This window comes from Brassica napus, chromosome C3, assembly GCF_020379485.1.
Source record: "Brassica napus cultivar Da-Ae chromosome C3, Da-Ae, whole genome shotgun sequence".
NCBI classification, from domain to species: Eukaryota; Viridiplantae; Streptophyta; class Magnoliopsida; order Brassicales; family Brassicaceae; genus Brassica; species Brassica napus.
Genome location: NC_063446.1, coordinates 50,830,082 through 50,848,480, shown reverse-complemented (window position 1 = coordinate 50,848,480; position 18,399 = coordinate 50,830,082). Strand labels below are relative to the sequence as shown.

Sequence of the window (18,399 nt, the reverse complement as noted above, 5' to 3'; positions counted from 1 at the left end):
TTGCAGCTTGGCGTCCCAAGCTACATTGTTTGGTACCTGTACCTTAGAGCCGGCCGGCCTTATCTCCATGTCTAGGATGGTTTCCTTAGTAACTTTGGATTTGGATTTTGATTATCATTATTTTGCACCTTTCTTTTGTTTCCGAGGATTCTTATCTTTTGGAACCTATTGGTCTATCTTGTATAGACTCTGTAGCAACTTGACTGTGTCTCTCTTGGACATAAATTCCGTTGGTGCTTTACAAGCTGGTTTATATATGACTTAGTCATTTTTTCGGGTCAACAAATGTGTCTGGCATTTGATTAGCTAGCTTTGTAAATGTATAATCTTTGGACGTCTATTTCCCTTTCTTTAGTCCGAGGATCTTGCCAAGACAATGATGGTCGATGCCATTATGTTTCTCTTACCAGCTTATTATTTTCTCCCCTAATGTTGGATAGTCAGATCCATTAAACTTTGCAATCCGTGTTCTTGGCCACTAAATAGATCACCCATATTTGGCTCAAGGTACTTCATTATTTGTGGGAGATTCATATCCAACATATATCCCCATCCTCATCCTCTTCTAAGGATCCATCTTAGACGGCACATATATTTGTGGTGGCTTATTCAAATATCTCAAGATGTTATATGCCTGGCTCATGACCCGTAATAAATTTGAGATGGGAATATCTATACTCACTTGATGGTCTGATGCTTATTAGTTAAGATGCATGTATATTTGTGTGTCCCAAAGCCTTGGACTGAGAGTTTGGACCTATGGGTAATGACCAATACAGATTTATAAAAGGATTCAGCCAAGCTATATGTAGTATGGACAAGTGCGGATTTGTCCTCACTGCCCCCTCATGGACATATTATAATCTTTAAGTGCTTTGGGACATCATGGCCTAATGAGTTTCTCTTGTGTTTATGCTACACAAGTGAGATTCTATGGGATAACTCTTTGTGGCTTTTTCAATATCTATTTCGCATCACGTTTTGGACCAGGATGGCCAATCCGGTCATGCCATAAAGTGTATAATTTCGTGGGTAAACCATTCTGGTTACCATGACTTTTGCCTCTATCATACTGATCTTGGCATAGTTTAAATCAATAGGGAATGCAGGTATAGTCTTTAGGACTTAATATGACCTTGGGCGATTTTCATAACTCTGAAGGAACTGTTGTTTCCTTTTGCCCATTGTATCATTGTGGAAACCATTCTTATATCTCTATATTTTATAATCTCAATGGGTTTCTCTGGGTTAGTATAAAGCATCTAAATGCTTGCCCTTATACATATCTGGCCATAGACCTTAATGTGTACCATACCCGCAATTTATAAACTCATATTGGCGTTTTTAATAAAATCATTCATTCCTTTTATTAAGTTTTAATAAAACAAGTTCGAAGAAATGAAAACACAGAAATGAAAAACACCAAAACAAAGAACACAGAAATTTTGATTACAAATGTCGAAATCAATCTTCAGTCTTTTAGACAATCTGAAGTTTCATAATCCATAAGATCGTACTTCTCATGATTGAAGTCATTTTCATCATCTTAGTAAGTCATATGGGCTTCAGGATTCTTCCCTTTCAGACTCTCTTGATAGAGGTCAACAAGATGCTTGGGAGTCCTACAAGTCTTAGCCCAATGATACCACACCTATGGCACATGGATTCGTCTGGTTTGGTCGAGTGTTGGGGTTTAAATGAAGATCCATGGCCGCGACCAAGACCTCGTCCAAACGAGCCATGGTCTCGACCATTTCCTCGCCCGCGGCCAAAAGATCTTCGACCACGTCCACGTCCGTTCGACTTGTCTCAACTACGGCTATACTGGCCGTTTCCTTGGACGTGGTTGGACTCGTTATTGTCCTCTGTCGTGTGTGCTTCAGGTAGTGGAGCTGATCCAAGAGGTCTCATCTGACTGTTTCTCATCAATAATTCATTGTTCTGCTCAGCGAGCAAGAGACAAGAAATAAGATTAGCATAGGTCTTAAAACCTTTCTCACGGTATTGTTGTTGTAACAGCACATTGCTTGCATGGAAAGTGGAAAAGGTTTTCTCAAGCATATCCTGTTCCGTAATACTTTCACCACACAGTTTCATTTTAGAAACAATTTTAAAAGTGAAGAGTTATACTCGTCCACAGACTTATAGTCTTGGATTCTGAGATTCGTCCAATCAAACCGAGCTTTTGGTAAGATCATCATTCTCTGGTGATCATATCTCGATTTCAATTCGTTCCAAAGATCTAGTGGATTCTCAATGGTTAGATACTGATCCTTGAGACTCTCAGCTAGATGATGACGAATGATCAAGATGGCTCTGTTACGATCTTTCTCATTATCATTATTGTTCTCGGTGATACATTCATCGAGACCCTTGGATTTCAGGATGATCTTAGCATCGAGCGCCCATTGAAGGTAATTATCTCCAGAGAGATTTAGGGCAGCGAAATCCAGGTTGTTGATTTTCGACATCTGAAATCATAGATTAATATATTTAGGTCTTTGGGAATAGGGTTTAAACGAATAGGGGTTTAGGTTTAAACAATCAATCAATGCCCCACGGCCAAGATCTATGCCTCTCGGCCAATAAGCATGACGCACAGCCATGAATGCAATCAGTTCAATCTTATGCATTTAGTTTGTCATGTAATTGCAATCCTAACATAAATTGTTTCTATATGATGCAATCAATACAAACAAACCTCTCGGCCAAACAAAAGAACAAGCCACACGGCTACTTGATTTGATTCAATCCCATTCCTAGAAAAGTTCCAAGTGCAATTTGCAATCAATCAATTGTGATCAAATTAGGGTATGAATGCGACAAAGCCACACGGCCACAAGGTATGATCAAGAACTATTAACCTAGAATGCAACAAGGCCACACGGCCACAATTCAGATTCGATTTCAAAAAAAGCTAGACTAGGTTATTAGGGTTTCAGTTTAAACAAATTAAACAATCTTAATTCATTCATATTCAAATTTAAACAATCTTAGCAATAGTTCTAGGTGATCAAATCAATCAATTAATATTCAATTCAAACAATCAAAATCGATTTTCAAAATTAGGATTTTAGGGTTTCGATTTGATTAACAAGCAATTACAATTTCATGATGATCAATTCAATCTCAATCAACATTCAATCAGTTTTAATTAATCAGTTTTTCGAATTAGGGTTTAGCTATTTTCGAAAATTTGATCTTAGATCAAAGAGATTTGTTTTGAGATTCAAAACCTTTAAGGCTTTGATTTTAATTGATCAATGGATCAATCTCGATTTTAGGGTTTGGGGATCGAACTTATAGAGCTTCGATTTACTCATTAGGGATTGATCTATTATCCTATGGCTTTTATCTTTAGAGATTAGGTTTTATGGTTTCATTCTTTACAAGCAATCCAAATTCAATTTTCATGTTCTTAGAATTCGAATTTACCTTTAGGTTTAGTAGATTGTTGAAACCGGACCACCAAGAGAATGAACCTCGAGCTGGACAGGAACGCGAGCTGGACGCGAGCTGAACACGAGCTGGCCTGGACGCGAATGGATTAAGGTTGCATACGCGAGCAGCTGATCCTCGAACGGGAGCTGTTGCAGTCGGGATCGCGAGCGGCTCTGATGCAAACGGGGCGCTTGCAGTCTGGAACACGAGTTGTCCTTGATGAAGGATGGAGCTGAGTTTGTCTAGGATCAGGAACGCCTTGGGGCTGGAGCTGATCAGGTGGACATGAGCTGGAACGAAGCCGCGAACGGATTAGGGTTCGTCGGTATCGTCGGGTTCGGATTAGGGTTATAAAGCAAATCAGTGCGTACTGTATCTGTGTGTGAGGGCGCGTCGGTGGTCAGATCGACAAGCGGTTTGCACTGACTGATTCGTCTCGGTAAGGGCTTCGATTTGATATCTTGATCGTTTTCTGCGTCCTCACGGTTTCGGAGAACGGCCTCTTTGAAGTTTTGAGGCAGATTCCTTTTCGTTTTAGGGTTTTAGGGTTTTGTTGATTTGGTTTTAGGCTCAGGGTGTTAGAGGCTATCGTGCTGATAACGTGTTATAAACTTAAGGTTTAGGAATCTGTAAGTTGTGTGTATTATTACTCAATCATAAGGTGCCCTTATATATGGGAGTTACAAAGAAATAAAATGAAATACATAAATATGGAAAGTGTACAAATACAAGGAAAATGAAATAGGGTTTTTTTTCCCTAAAGCCTAAGCCGCCTCTCTCTCCTCTTCATGCGGCCGCCTCTCTCTCTCTCTATAGGGTTGGGCCGTCTCTCTCTCTCTTTCTTGGTATCGTGCCGGTTATAGACCGGGCCGGTTATGGACATCCATCATATGGTTTATAACAAATTCATTGGGTTATTAAAATTTCCCATAATTAATTGGACACAGTAATGTTACATTTCTTGATTAAATTATGAGAAGAACATATGTCTTACAATGATTATATGTGTGGATTTCATTTTTGCAAAAGGGAAACATACATGTGTCAAGGCCTTGGCGGATCCGGATATCCGAGAAATCTAGGGTACCCGGATCCGGATTTGTGGTTCCGGATATCTAGATTTTGGATATCCGTCTCGATATTCTATTACCCACGGATATCCGGATCCGGATCCGGATCCGTAAAATAATTAAAAATAATATTTTTTTTTAAAATACTAAAAATTTTAGTATAATACATAAATTAAATATTTATAAATATATTTATATATGTCTATAAAATTGTAAAAACTAAAATATAATATTATAAGATTAATTCATGTATAAATATTAATATATCAAATTTAAATATTAATGAAATTTAAAAATTTAATGTGTTTTAAAAATACGGATCCGGATCCGGATATCCGGACCTAAAAATTAAGATATCCGGATCCGGATTCGGTTTGGACGGATCCAAGATTTTACTATCTGGATTCAGATCCGGGCACCCGGGATATCCTATTTTCGGAGCAGATCCGGAGCGGATCTCGGATCGAATCCGGATAATAAGTCTCAGGCCTACCTGTGTGTTTTCCTCTCTCATTATTTCTATCTTTGTGTCTCAGTATGATAAAACGTGAAAATAACATCATAAATGTATTTTTTTCTTTTGTATTCTTTTAATTTTTCTTTATTTGTTCTTGTTATATAAATATTTTTATTAGATTATGTATTTTAATAAATCATTATTTATTGACTAAAATTTTGTCAAACTAAATTATATTATGTATTTTCACTGGATTGTTATTGTTTTATTTGTTATATCTAGTTTTTTCTAAAAATTCAACCTTTTTTTTTGTAAATTATTTTTGTTTGATTATGTATCAATCACTGTGTGTGGATTTATCATTTTTTGTTTTTTTATTAAGTTTGATTTTAGTGAAAAAAACCTAAAACAAATTTCACTTGATCCACTCTTATGTCGTTTGCCTAAGTTTGATTAAACGTGAAAATATTGTAAAATTATGTTTCTCTTTGTTCTTGTGATTTTTTTTCTTTTTTTTTTCATATTTTGCATTTATACATTACATGATGTAAGTTTACTAAATTATTTTTTGTTGGCTACTTTTTTCTCCAAGCCCAAGTTATATATGTTATGAACCATATTGTGGACGCCATAACCGGCCCATCAAGTTCCATAGGCGGCGGCCATATTTCCTTTTCCATATAGGTTTATGATTTGTACTATTTCATTTTCCTTACCAGTTTAGGTTTTCCTTATATATTGTGTTTTTCTTATTGGTTATGGATTCCTTGTAACTCCCAAGGGCACCTTATGTTTATGATTGAATACAGAACTTTTCTCCTAAGTTTCACCACACGTTATCTGCACGACTCTCTAAAACACTAAGTTAAAAGTTCCCGACTCAAACCCTAACTCTCTCGGCGATAACCCTTGACGGCGTGAACCTTCATTCCGATCGTGAACCTTCAATCCCGATCGTGAACCTTCAATCACGATCGTGAACCTTCATCCCGTATTCAAGGTGTTGCCGATCTCAGCTTGTTCGACCGACGATCCCGATCCTAGTTCGACCGACGATCCCGATCCTCGTTCGACCGACGATCTCAGCAAGTTCCAGTTCGCGACCCGATCTCAGCAAGTTCCAGTTCGCGACCCGATTTCAGCAAGTTCTAGTTTGCGACCTTCTCTTGTTCGTGGTCCATTCAACCCAATTGGAGGTTAAGGTAATTCTCGACAAACCCTAATCATGTTTTACATGTTAAAACCGAAACCCTAATGTTAAAATCGAGAAAACCCTAATGCTAAGACATGTTCGATTTTATTCAAACCCTAACTAAAGTTTTCAGATTTAATTAATTGATAAATCCGATTGAATGTTTTGAAATTGAAATCGTATGCTAGATTGATTGTTTGATTAAAATCGTATGCTTGAAATTGAAATTGATTGATTGATTGATCCGATTGAATGTTTTGAGATATAAATCGCATGCTAGATTAATTGTTTTCATACGTTCTCGACTTGATCAAAATTCGACCAGCATGATAAAACCCTAATTAAATCACTTGGATAGAATATAATCTTTGCATAAATCCGATTGTTTTGATTGCGGGTACATGATTCACTATTATATACACTTAGACTTCGTATGCTAGGCTTGCATCATATCTGTATAACCGCATGAACATATAGTAATTGCTTGAACATATCTTGTTTGGTAGTGAGACTTGTTTGATGAACATTACATATTCGTATGACTTGTTTGCATCATATCCGTATGGCTTGTTTGCATCATATCCGTATGACCGCATGAACATTACACGTTTAAAGATCTAAAGTATAAAATATATGATTTCAGATGTCGAAAATCAACAACTTGGACTTTGCTGCCCTTAATCTCTCAGGAGATAATTACTTTCAATGGGCATTGGATACCAAGATTATACTGAAATCAAAGGGACTCGGTGAATGTATCACCGAGAAAAATAATGCAAGTGAAAAAGATAGATACATGGCTAGCTTGATTATTCGTCATCATCTTACTGAGAGTCTCAAAGATCAATATTTGACAATTGAGAATCCTTTAGACCTTTGGACATAATTGAAATCTCGATATGATCACCAAATAACGGTGATATTACCAAATGCTATGTATGATTGGAGGAATCTCAGAATCCAGGACTACAAGTCCGTGGATGAGTATAATTCAGCCCTATTTAAGATAGTTTCTAAATTGAAACTGTGTGGTGAGGATATAACGGATAAGGATATGCTAGAAAAGACCTTTTCCACCTTCCACACAAGTAATGTATTGTTACAACAACAATACCGTGAAAAGGGCTTCACGACATATGCAAATCTGATCTCATGTCTATTGCTCGCTGAGCAAAACAATGAATTGTTGATGAGAAACAGTGAATTGAGACCTCCGGGATCAACCCCACTACCTGAAGCAAACGTGGCCGCAGAGGCAAAGAAAGAATCTAACCACGTCCAGAACAATAGCCAACACGGCTGTGGCCGTTGAAGATGGCAAGGACGTGGCCGTGGCCACTACAATGCTTATGGCCGTGGACAAGGTAACCATTATGGACGCGGCCGTGGTTATCAACCCAATTTTAGCCGTAGTCGAGGCCGAGGCCATGGTATCTCCTTTAAACCACAAAACTCGACCAAATCTGTGTGCCATAGGTGTGGAATGGGTAACCATTGGGCTAAAACATGTCGGACTCCCAAACATCTTGTTGACCTTTACCAAGAAAGTTTGAAAGGGAAGAATCCTGAAGCCCACATGATCTATCAAGATGGCGAACATGATGTTGATCATGAATTAGATGATCTTATGGATTATGATACTTCAGATTGTCTAAAAGAATCAAGTTGATTTCGGCATCAAAACTTTTGTGTTTTCTTTGTTTTCGTTATTCCTTTGAATTTGTTTTTATTTCTTTGTCTACTTAAAACTTAATTAAATGAATGAATGATTTTCGATATGAAGTCTCTAAAATATCATCTAAAATTTCTTCATTAATTCTATGATTCTTGTTTTGAAGAATGAAAGATGACATGGATATATTCGTGGTGGACAGTGGTTCAAGTCACACGATTTTAAGAGACAAAAGATACTTCGTTAATCTAACACTTAAAAACGCCAACATAAGTACCATAGCGGGTATAGCCAGTTTGATAGAAGGCTACAGCCAGGCTAATATATTGTTGCCTAAGGGTACGCATCTAGAGATATCTGATGCATTATATACACCCAGCTCAAAGAGAAGCCTATTGAGTTTTAAAGATATCCAAATGAATGGTTTCCATATTGAGACTAAGGGCGAAGGAAACAAAGAGTTCCTTCAGATACTTGAAATCGCCCAAGGCCATAAGAAAGTCTTAGAGACTATACATGCATTCTCTACTGGTCTCTACTATGCCAAGGTCAGTATGATAGAGGCTAATGCCACAGTAAACAAAGTGTTTACCGAAAATTTCACTCTTTGGCACGACCGGCTTGGCCATCCCGGTTCGAACATGATGCGAAAATTGATATTGAATATAAATGGGCACACATTGAAAGAAAGAAGAGTTATCCCTAAGAATCTCACGTGTGTAGCATGTTCACAAGAGAAACTCATTGTTAGGCCGTCACCAGTTAAAGTGACTAAGGAAACAATAAACTTTCTGGAAAGAATACAAAGCGACATCTGTGGACCAATACACCCACCTTGTGGAACGTTTAGATATTTTATGGTTCTCATTGATGCGTCCACAAGATGGTCGCATGTATGTCTATTATCAACCCGCAATTTGGCGTTTGCGAGGTTACTTGCTCAGATAATTCGTTTAAGAGCTCACTTTCTAGATTTTCCTTTAAAGACAATACGTCTTGATAATGCTGGTGAATTCACGTCCCAAGCGTTTAATGATTATTGTATGTCCATGGGGGTAAGTGTAGAACATTCTGTGGCACATGTACATACACAAAACGGTTTGGCTGAATCCTTTATCAAACGCATATAGCTAATTGCTAGACCATTACTTATGAGATCAAAACTCCCGGTCTCAGCTTGGGGACATGCCGTTTTACATGCGGCCGAACTAATTCGCATCAGACCATCTAGTGAGCATAGATATTCCCCATCACAATTATTACGGGTCACGAGCCAGACATATCTCATATTAAGACATTTGGATGTGCCGCTTATATACCAATTGCACCACCGCAGAGAACTAAGATGGGTCCTCAAAGGAGGATGGGAATATATGTTGGATATGACTCTCCCACAATAATTAAATACCTTGAGCCAGCTACCGGTGATTTGTTTAAGGCCAGGTACGCGGATTGTCACTTTGACGAATCCAATTATCCAACATTAGGGGGAGATAATAATAAGCTGGTAAAAGAAATTACATGGAATTAACCATCTTTGTCATGGCAAGATCCTCGGACTCAGGAATGTGATATAGAAGTCCAAAAGATAACACACTTACAAAAGCTGGCAAATCAATTGCCAGACTCTTTTCACTACAAGAAATATGAGTATTGGTAGCAGTTCACGGTAGCACAAATTCACGAAGTGCTACTAAAAGTTGTTAAATCCAAAACCCAACTTTTTCGTAGCTTTATTTAATCGCTAATGAAAATTTTCATTAACCCGGGAAATAAAATGAATAAAAAATACATTAATAGCGGTAAAGTGTAAAGGACTTGGTTTATTTTTGGTATTTTCCTCCTCTCCTCCTCTCCTTCTCATCAATACCTCGATCTCTCCGAAATTTTACGAAGATCTTCCTGCCGGTGCTGTTGTCGTCGCCGGCGGTCAGATTGCAGGCGAAACCCAGTTTCGATTTTGTCTATATTAACCCAAGTCAGGTTAGAGATAATCAAATCTGTCTCGGATTGATATCGTGAGGACTGAAGTTTGATTTTTTTGGGGCTTATACAATTTGATTTGTGGTTCTTGTTTGTTCTCTTTTGATTTGCAGGTTTGAGCTTTTGATTGTTCATTTCTGGAGTGAAGTCGAGTTGAAATCTGAAGGATCTTATTGAGGTGATTCTTTTTCGACCATTTTATATTGTGTGTTGATTGTGTGAGTTTTAGTATCTGATTGTTTGACGATTGAGTAGTTGATTGTTTATTGGTTCTTATGTGAATGACAATGTGTGTGTTTGGTGTTTGACATACTCTTATGGGTTTGTTTTATTTTGTTGGTTATCGGTTAGAAACTTAGAACATAAAAATGGTCGAAAAGTCATGGGTTCATCTAAACAGGTAAGGAAAAACAATCTATCTATATATATAAAGTTGGTTTTTTCCCTTCTTATGACATGTGGAAGGAGGGTTTGTTGACATGTGTCATCATGTTTGTTTTATAATTTTAAATCTTTCTTCATTTAAATTATTGCAATTTGCTCCATCAATTTCTAATTATGTACTACCTAATCTTTCTCATATTTATTGGTCCCTAAAATTCAAGAAATAAATAAAAGAATATAAATATATTTTAAATATTTAATTTATTCACAAATAAAAATAGCATAAACTTTCACCATTTAATTATTTTTACTAATTTTTATTATTTCATTTACAAACTATATATTTATTTCACTATTAATATCATAAGATAATCAAACTAAGAATAAGAAACTAGAGCATCAACGCAAATAACCAAGAAAGCGGACCAAATGAAGAATAATAATCGAAAGACCAAAGCCACCAAGAAGCAGGAAGATATATGCCTAAAGCACCGGAATCACAACCAGTAGCTAAAAGGTAAGAAACACCTCACAAACTAAAGAAGAACATACAAGACGACCATGCAAGTGCAAAACCACAAAGCACTGGATAGAAGGGACCAAAGCTCCAAGAGACTAACTCCGCACACCTATACCAAGAGAAATATAGAAAGAAAAGAAACAACTTGAGAAAGGGAGAATGAAAGACAACCACTGAGAAATCAGGGACTAAACTTGAGACCAGAAATAACCTTCCAAGCCCACATAGCATACACGAACGAAAACATTATCCAAACTTGAAGTGGCAAACATGGTGAAAGGGAGAGCCACCATAGATGCGATGAAAGCTGCAAAGAGTTGCAAGAATAGAGAGGGAAAGAGAGACGAAACGAAATCAGCAAACTATGGAACCGTCCTCGAGCTATAAAAGAAAGCATATAAATCAGAACACCAAAAATAAATCTTGAAAACCAAGACGAATAGAGACACTATTGACGGTAAGCCAACAACGATGAATACAACATCAAAGACGACTAAACTCTGGCCCAACCAAAGAAACACAGTTCCAAACATCAGCTGAAATCTAAGGAAAAAGAGGACCTGTCAATATTGATTGGAACAGCCTACAATGCCGTGAGAATCAACCGAACAACTGAAAACTCATAAACCTGATCTACAACAAATACCATATAATCTCACAGGTGAAGAAGGCAAGGAAGAACAAGAGAAAGAGGTGAATCTTTTTCCGGTGATGGTGAGAAGTATCGCACACCAGAAAGGTAACGAAATACATAGACGGTGACAGCTCAAGGTCAAAATACGGGGATAGGGCAAAAAACAAAGTTATAATTAAAAAAAAATAATACAATTTCGATGCTGAAACCGTTAATCTTAGAATCAACAAATGCGTAGATACAAAGTTATTGAAATTAAATATTCTTTTACGTTAGAGGCTCACTTCACTACTAACAAGTACTATACACACAAAAACAAATTATTTAAAAAAACAAACACAAAATATATTAATATATCACCTACTAATATAAAACACACTAAAAATACCAAGTAATGCTCTTAACAAATAGAAACGACAACAAAATTACATTATCCAAAAAATCATACTCTTAACAATAATAAAATAATATTCCGCGCGAATCGCGGACATCCCCCTAGTATATATTATAATTACTGTTTTTTGTGTTTTTTGTGTGATTAAAAGGGTTAAAATTATGCTTTCATGTGTCTTAACCGAAGAGCTGATCCTCGTTATAAGAGAGGTGCGTGGGAGTTTGTGAGGTGTGTTGGTGCAGATTTAGCAGAGTGTGAGTTGGTCATTTGCCCATGCATAGACTGTCGCAATGTAGATCGTCACTCAGCCGATGTTGTTGTTGATCATCTAGTAACTAGGGGAATGGATTTGAGTTACCAGCTGCGGGAGGATTGGTATCATCATGGAGAAGCGATATCAGGGGCTGACTGTAGAAGCAATGCAAGTGAGAGGAACAAAGAGATTTTAGGGTTATACCAAGCAGCTGAGTTTCTTGATGAAGATTTTATTAGGCAGCGTGATCTAAGTGAGGTTGCTGAAGGTGAAGATAAGGAAGAAGATGAGTTTCTTGCTAAGCTAGCAGATGCAGAGACACCTCTGTATCCAAGTTGTGCTAACCACAGCAAGCTGTCGGCGATAGTTTCACTCTTTAGGATAAAGACACAGAGTGGTTGGTCTGATAGAAGCTTCGATCTTTTGCTGGAGACTTTGCCACAGATGCTACCCGAGGAGACTGTCTTGCACACATCCTTGTACGAAGTGAAAAGGTTTCTGAAATCTTTTGACATGGGCTATGAGAAGATACACGCTTGTGTGAACGACTGTTGTCTATTCAGAAAGGAGTTTGAGAAGCTAGACAACTGTCCGAAATGCAATGCTTCAAGATGGAAGATTAACATGCGCACAGGTGATGTGAAGAAAGGTATTCCACAGAAAGTTCCGAGATATTTTCCGATAGTTCCATATCTGAAGAGGATGTTCAGGTCAGAGGAAATGGCGAAGGACTTAAGGTGGCATTTTAGTAACAAAAGCACTAATGGAAAAAGCAGACATCCAGTTGATTCTGTTACTTGGGATCAAATGAATGACAAATACCCGTTATTTGTTGTTGAAGAAAGGAATCTTAGGCTTGGACTGTCCACTGATGGGTTCAATCCCTTTAACATGAAGAATGTGAACTACAGTGCTTGGCCGGTTTTGCTAGTGAATTACAACATGTCACCTGAGAAGTGTATGAAGGAGGAGAACATCATGTTGTCATTGCTGATTCCTGGTCCAACCCAACCTGGAAACAATATTGATGTGTACTTAGAACCACTTATAGAGGATCTAAACCATCTGTGGAAGAAAGGAGAGGTCACGTATGATGCATTCAGTCACACCACTTTCAAGTTAAGAGCAATGCTTCTCTGGACCATTCAGGATTTCCCTGCGTATGGAAATCTTGCAGGGTGTAAAGTAAAGGGCAAAATGGGATGTCCTGTGTGTGGGAAAAACACAGATAGTATGTAGCTGACTAATTGCAGGAAGCACGTATATATGTCCCATCGGAAAGGTCTACCTCCGAGACATGCTTATCGTGGAAAGAAATCATGGTTTGATGGGAAAGTTGAGCATGGGAAAAAGGGTAGGATTCTAAGTGGTCATAACATAAGCCAAATACTCAGAAATTACAAGAATGATTTTGGAAATGCGAAAGTAACTGGAACCAAGAGGAAGATTATAGAGCCTGTTGGATCAGAGTCGGATGATGAATTCAGTGAATCAGAGGAAGAGGAAGAAGCAGTAGATGAGGAGGAGCTATCTAGATGGAAGAAGCGGTCAATCTTTTTCATGTTGCCTTATTGGGAGGTATGTTTCTTATCTAGTTATCTGTCTACTTTTTTAATAAATGTTCTATCTCTAGCTTTCTTTGACACTCTTATGTGTGTTTGTTTTGTATAGGAACTCCCGGTTAGACACAATTTAGACATGATGCACGTCGAGAGAAATGTTGATGCAAGCCTTATCGCAATGTTGTTGCATTGTGAAAAATCAAAAGATGGACTTAACGCTCGAAAAGATCTTGAACTGCTTGGCATTAGGAAGGATTTACATCCTCAACCCCGTGGGAAAAGAACTTACCTTCCTCCAGCTCCTTGGTCTTTGTCCAGCAAAGAGAAAATTTTTTTTTGCAAGCGTCTATCTGAATTTCGTGGTCCGGATGGTTACTGCTCAAATATATCAAGGTGTGTGAAGCTGGAGGAATGTAAGATATCAGGAATGAAATCACATGATTACCATGTGTTGATGTCTGATAGAAGCTTCCAGCAATGTAAGATATCAGGAATGAAATCACATGAAATCACAGCTTCTTCCGGTTGCGATTAGAGGTATCAACTGACGCTCTTTTAACTTTGTATTTGTCCAGAAGTAGATGTCTTCAGTCTTATCTCCAATGGTTGTTTATTGCAGGGTTATTACCTTAAGGTGTTAGGATAGCTATTGGACTCCTGTGTGCTTTCTTCCATCATCTCTGTCAGCGAGTTATTGATAGAGAGAAAATAGAGATTATGGAAACAGAAATTGTGGAAACTCTATGCATGTTTGAGAGGTTTTTTCCGCCAAGTTTCTTCGATATAATGGTGCATTTGGTAGTTCATCTAGGCAGGGAAGCTCGGTTATGTGGACCTGTCCATTTCTGTTGGATGTACCCATTTGAGAGGTACACTTATACCTTCTAAGTTGTTATCTTATGCAGTCAAAAATCATGCTTCTAACCTTCGATGAATTTGATCTTATTCAGGTACATGAAAGTGCTGAAAGACTTCGTAAGAAACCCTGCAAGACCAGAGGGTTGTATTGCTGAAGCGTATCTCGCAGAGGAATGCGTTAGGTTCTGCAGTGAGTTCTTGAAAAAGACAACAAGTTATGAGGAGAAACTTGAAAGGAATATTGAGTTCGAGAGCAACTCTATTCTGGAGGGACGTCCAATATCCGCAGGCACTGATTGTGTTCTTTCTGAGAAGGATATGAACATTGTACATCTTGCAGTGATTCACAATATGGCAATCGTGGAACCTTATGTGGAGTAAGTCTTGTATTTTTTTAAATAAATTACTGCTGAGTGTTTGTATCTTGAGATGCTAATAATTTGTCATGTTTTAATTTGCAGCATACACCTACAACATCTACAAGACAGTAATGAAAGATGTAGACGTGATGCAACAACATTATGGAGAACCCATACTCAGAAATTTGCATCCTGGTTAAAAGAGCAGGAAAGTTCCTAATCTGAGCAAGAATTTTATTGTTATGGTGTTTTGTTATAGATATATATTGACAGTTAACATTTTCTGTTATAGATACCAATTACTTCACAGAATCACGAAGAAATACTGAAGTGGTTGGCCTACGGTCCTCGTGCAAGCGCAAGGGCTTACAGTGGCTATATCATTAATGGTCTGCGGTTTCACACCATTTCAGTTGACAGGCAAACTCAAAACAATGGTGTTTTATATGAGGCAACAGCAATGTGTCGATCTAGTGCAAAAGACACTTCTCAGATGGTTGATTTAGTAACTTACTATGGAAGAGTGGTGGAGATTCTACTGATCGACTACAATACATTCTACATTCCTGTATTCCGCTGCAAATGGGCAAACATAGGAAATGGAGTGAAGGTAGAAGATGGCTTCACACTAGTCAACCTGAACCAAAGCCAAATGGCTTTTGATAGAGATCCATACATCCTCGCCTCACAAGCCAAGCAAATATTTTATTCTAGAGTAGATGAGTCATCCAGTTGGTATGTAGCTATGAGAGGTCCTACAAGAAGATACAGTGAAGACGATTGTGAAGATGGTCATGCAGATGTTGGTCCATTGCCAGCAGTTGTACCTATGGATGTTGATGACTTGGTTGATGATTCTAGAAATGCCAGGGCGGACTGTGAAGGAATTTATGTTTGAAAGGTAACATTTTTTTGGTTGATATTGCAGATGTTGTGATGAATGTTTGATGGGAGGAACATGTTTTTTGTTTGTAATGAAATTATTTGCGTTTGCGTTGCTTGAGTGTTGTCTGTTTTGATCTTATTCTCTGTTTTCTTAGTCTTGTTTGTTTAATTTCCAGCATTTTGTTATGTGTTTCATTGTGTTTTTAGACATTGACACTTACTCACTCTTTTATGTTCCATGTGAACCTTGATGGGGAATCGTAAGAATAAGCGTGTGAAGAAGTCAAGGACACCGAAGAAGAAGCAGACAGAAGTGGAGGAATTGGTAGAAATGGAGGTTGAAATGGAGGAAGAAGAGAAATTCCTCGAAGAAGTACCAAACAAAGAAGTTTCAGAGGAAGAAGAGCAACTCCTCGAAGAAGTACCAAACAAAGAAGTTTCAGAGGAAAAGGAGCAAAATGAAATGGAGGAAGAAAAGCAGAATGAAATGGAGGAAGGAGAGCAGAATCAAATGGAGGACGAAGAGCATGATGAAATGGAGGAAGAAGAACTGGACCAAATGGAGGAAGAAGAACTTGAGGAAGCTGATGAACAGCAGACTCAGACTGGCACAATTACTCAGCGTAAAAGACGTCGAGGAGTAACGAAGATGAAGCAGATTGCCAAGGATCCAAATGAACGGCTACATGTTGACTTCACCGATTTTGGAGAACCTTGTGGTCCAGTGTCAGTAATGTTATCCTCCTACTTGGGTCCCTTAGTACGTGAACATGTTCATGTGGTCATTGATAACTGGAGGAAGGTTACTAAAGATATCAAAACTGTGCTATGGAAGTCTATTACGGTAACCTGAATAACCTTATACATTTATCATGTATTTTGGTTATATGCTAATGTGTGTCCCATACGTGAATACAGATGAGGTTTGACGTGGACGAAGAGTTCAAAAAGGATGCTTTGTTTAAGCAGATGGGATGTTTGTGGAGAGCATCCAAATCACGTCTGGTAACCACAATCAGGAATGCTCCTACAATGAAAGCAAGGATGGAGCTGCGACCCAAGAATGTAACTCCAACTGAATGGCGTAAATTCGTTAGAGAAAAGACAAGTTCTGCCATCAAGGCTGTCAGTGACACTTACAGGGAAAGAAGACAGAAGCAGATCCTCACACTTGCGGTCGTAAAGGAATGGTGAGATTGAGAGAAGATCTGGTTAAGGCTAGCGAAGACCCATCAAAAGTGTCAAGGCTAAGAGTGTGGGTCAAATCACGAACTAAGAAGGATGGAACGCCTGTCAATGTGAATGCGGCTGAAAAGATAGTAAGTCAAAATCAATCGGACCACATAGATTTTATGAAGTTGGATTGTCTGCTGCTTGTTGATATAATAATTTGTCATGTGTTAACAGAGAAAGGCGTCAGAGATAGAACTTGAGGGTCGTGAAGATTCAACCTCAACGAATCCAAAGCATGATCTGATAACTGAGATATTGGGACCTGATCAACCTGGCAGGTTGAGAGCAATGGGCAGAGGCATTAGTATCACCAAATAAAATTGTTTACAAATTAAGAACAACTTCATGGCTGCCATGGAAAAAAAACATGTGTCTCTGGAGAAACAGGTTTATGATTTGCAGCAGCAAATTGCCAGGATGAATAATCAGGGACAAGAAACTGATGTCAGTGAAAACTCGAATAACAAGGTATGGATTGACTTCCTCTGTCGTAATCTATCTCTATAATTGTAGATATGAATTGATTTGAAACTTTTGTATTTCACGTAGAGTGTAAATACCAAGTTACTTCCGAAGTGTTATCTTGTGGACTGGTCTGCTATCGATGTCAATGTTGCTGAGGGACGGGTTGTTTCTTCAGAACCTGAGGAGTTAGTTAATGGGATTCCGTTAGGGCCTAATGCTATGAAGGTTTTAGTTGAAACTGCAACAAAACCAGAAACCTTTTTATGGAGACCTGCACCTAATATGTTTACCATGGAGGATGCAGTAGGAGAAATGATTGCATGGCATTCCGATCATTGTATTGTTCCAACGGCAGGTTTACCAGAGGACAATGCTCCTAAGGTTAATTTTCCTCTTCCTCTGTAGCTGAATCTGAGTCTCAGTCTGAGTCTTTTTTATTCAAAATTGTTTGTTTTTGTTTTGCAGAGCCCTTTCAGCAGTTCAAATAACAAATGCAAACTCATGGACTACGTACATAATGGGGAAGTCGTTGCTTGTAGGCCGATGGCAGACGAAAGAACCACAAACGTTGGTCAATGGACTTCCTCTTGGTCCAAATGCAATAAAAGTGTATGTGGATGAGGTAGTAAACCCTGATGCATACATATGGAGGCCTACTGTGGGGAAGACAACTATGGAGGATTATCAGAACTGTTTTGTAGCATGGCCAGCAAATAGAGTTGTGTTTGACTCAGAAAGTTCTAAAGCAGGAAGTTCTATAGCAGGAAGTTCAAAAGCAGTAAGTTCAACTTCTAAGAATCAAAAGTCTCCACTGAGTTCAAAAGCTACTGCAAAACCTAGAACGAGTGTCAGAGATCAGTCTAGGAATGATGTGGATTCTCCATTGACTCCACCAGCTCCCACAAAGATACCTGCAGCGACAATGAAAGTCCAATCACCTGTAATTCCAGCATCTCCTCTTCGCAGATCAGAGGTACTTTCTTTCCTTGAACTACTTGATTGGTTCTGGTTGTGATTCCTCAATATTGGCTCTTCTT

The 18,399-nt window shown here is 38.3% G+C and overlaps 1 protein-coding gene across 1 annotated transcript; it reads left to right on the top strand.

Moving 5' to 3' along the window:
- The first annotated feature begins 11,916 nt into the window (after nucleotides 1-11,916).
- On the top strand, nucleotides 11,917-13,239 carry LOC125583149. Its single transcript, XM_048749736.1, has one exon. It carries the CDS (start codon nucleotides 11,917-11,919, stop codon nucleotides 13,237-13,239), a length of 1,323 nt encoding a protein of 440 aa, XP_048605693.1.
- The last annotated feature ends 5,160 nt before the right edge of the window (nucleotides 13,240-18,399 follow it).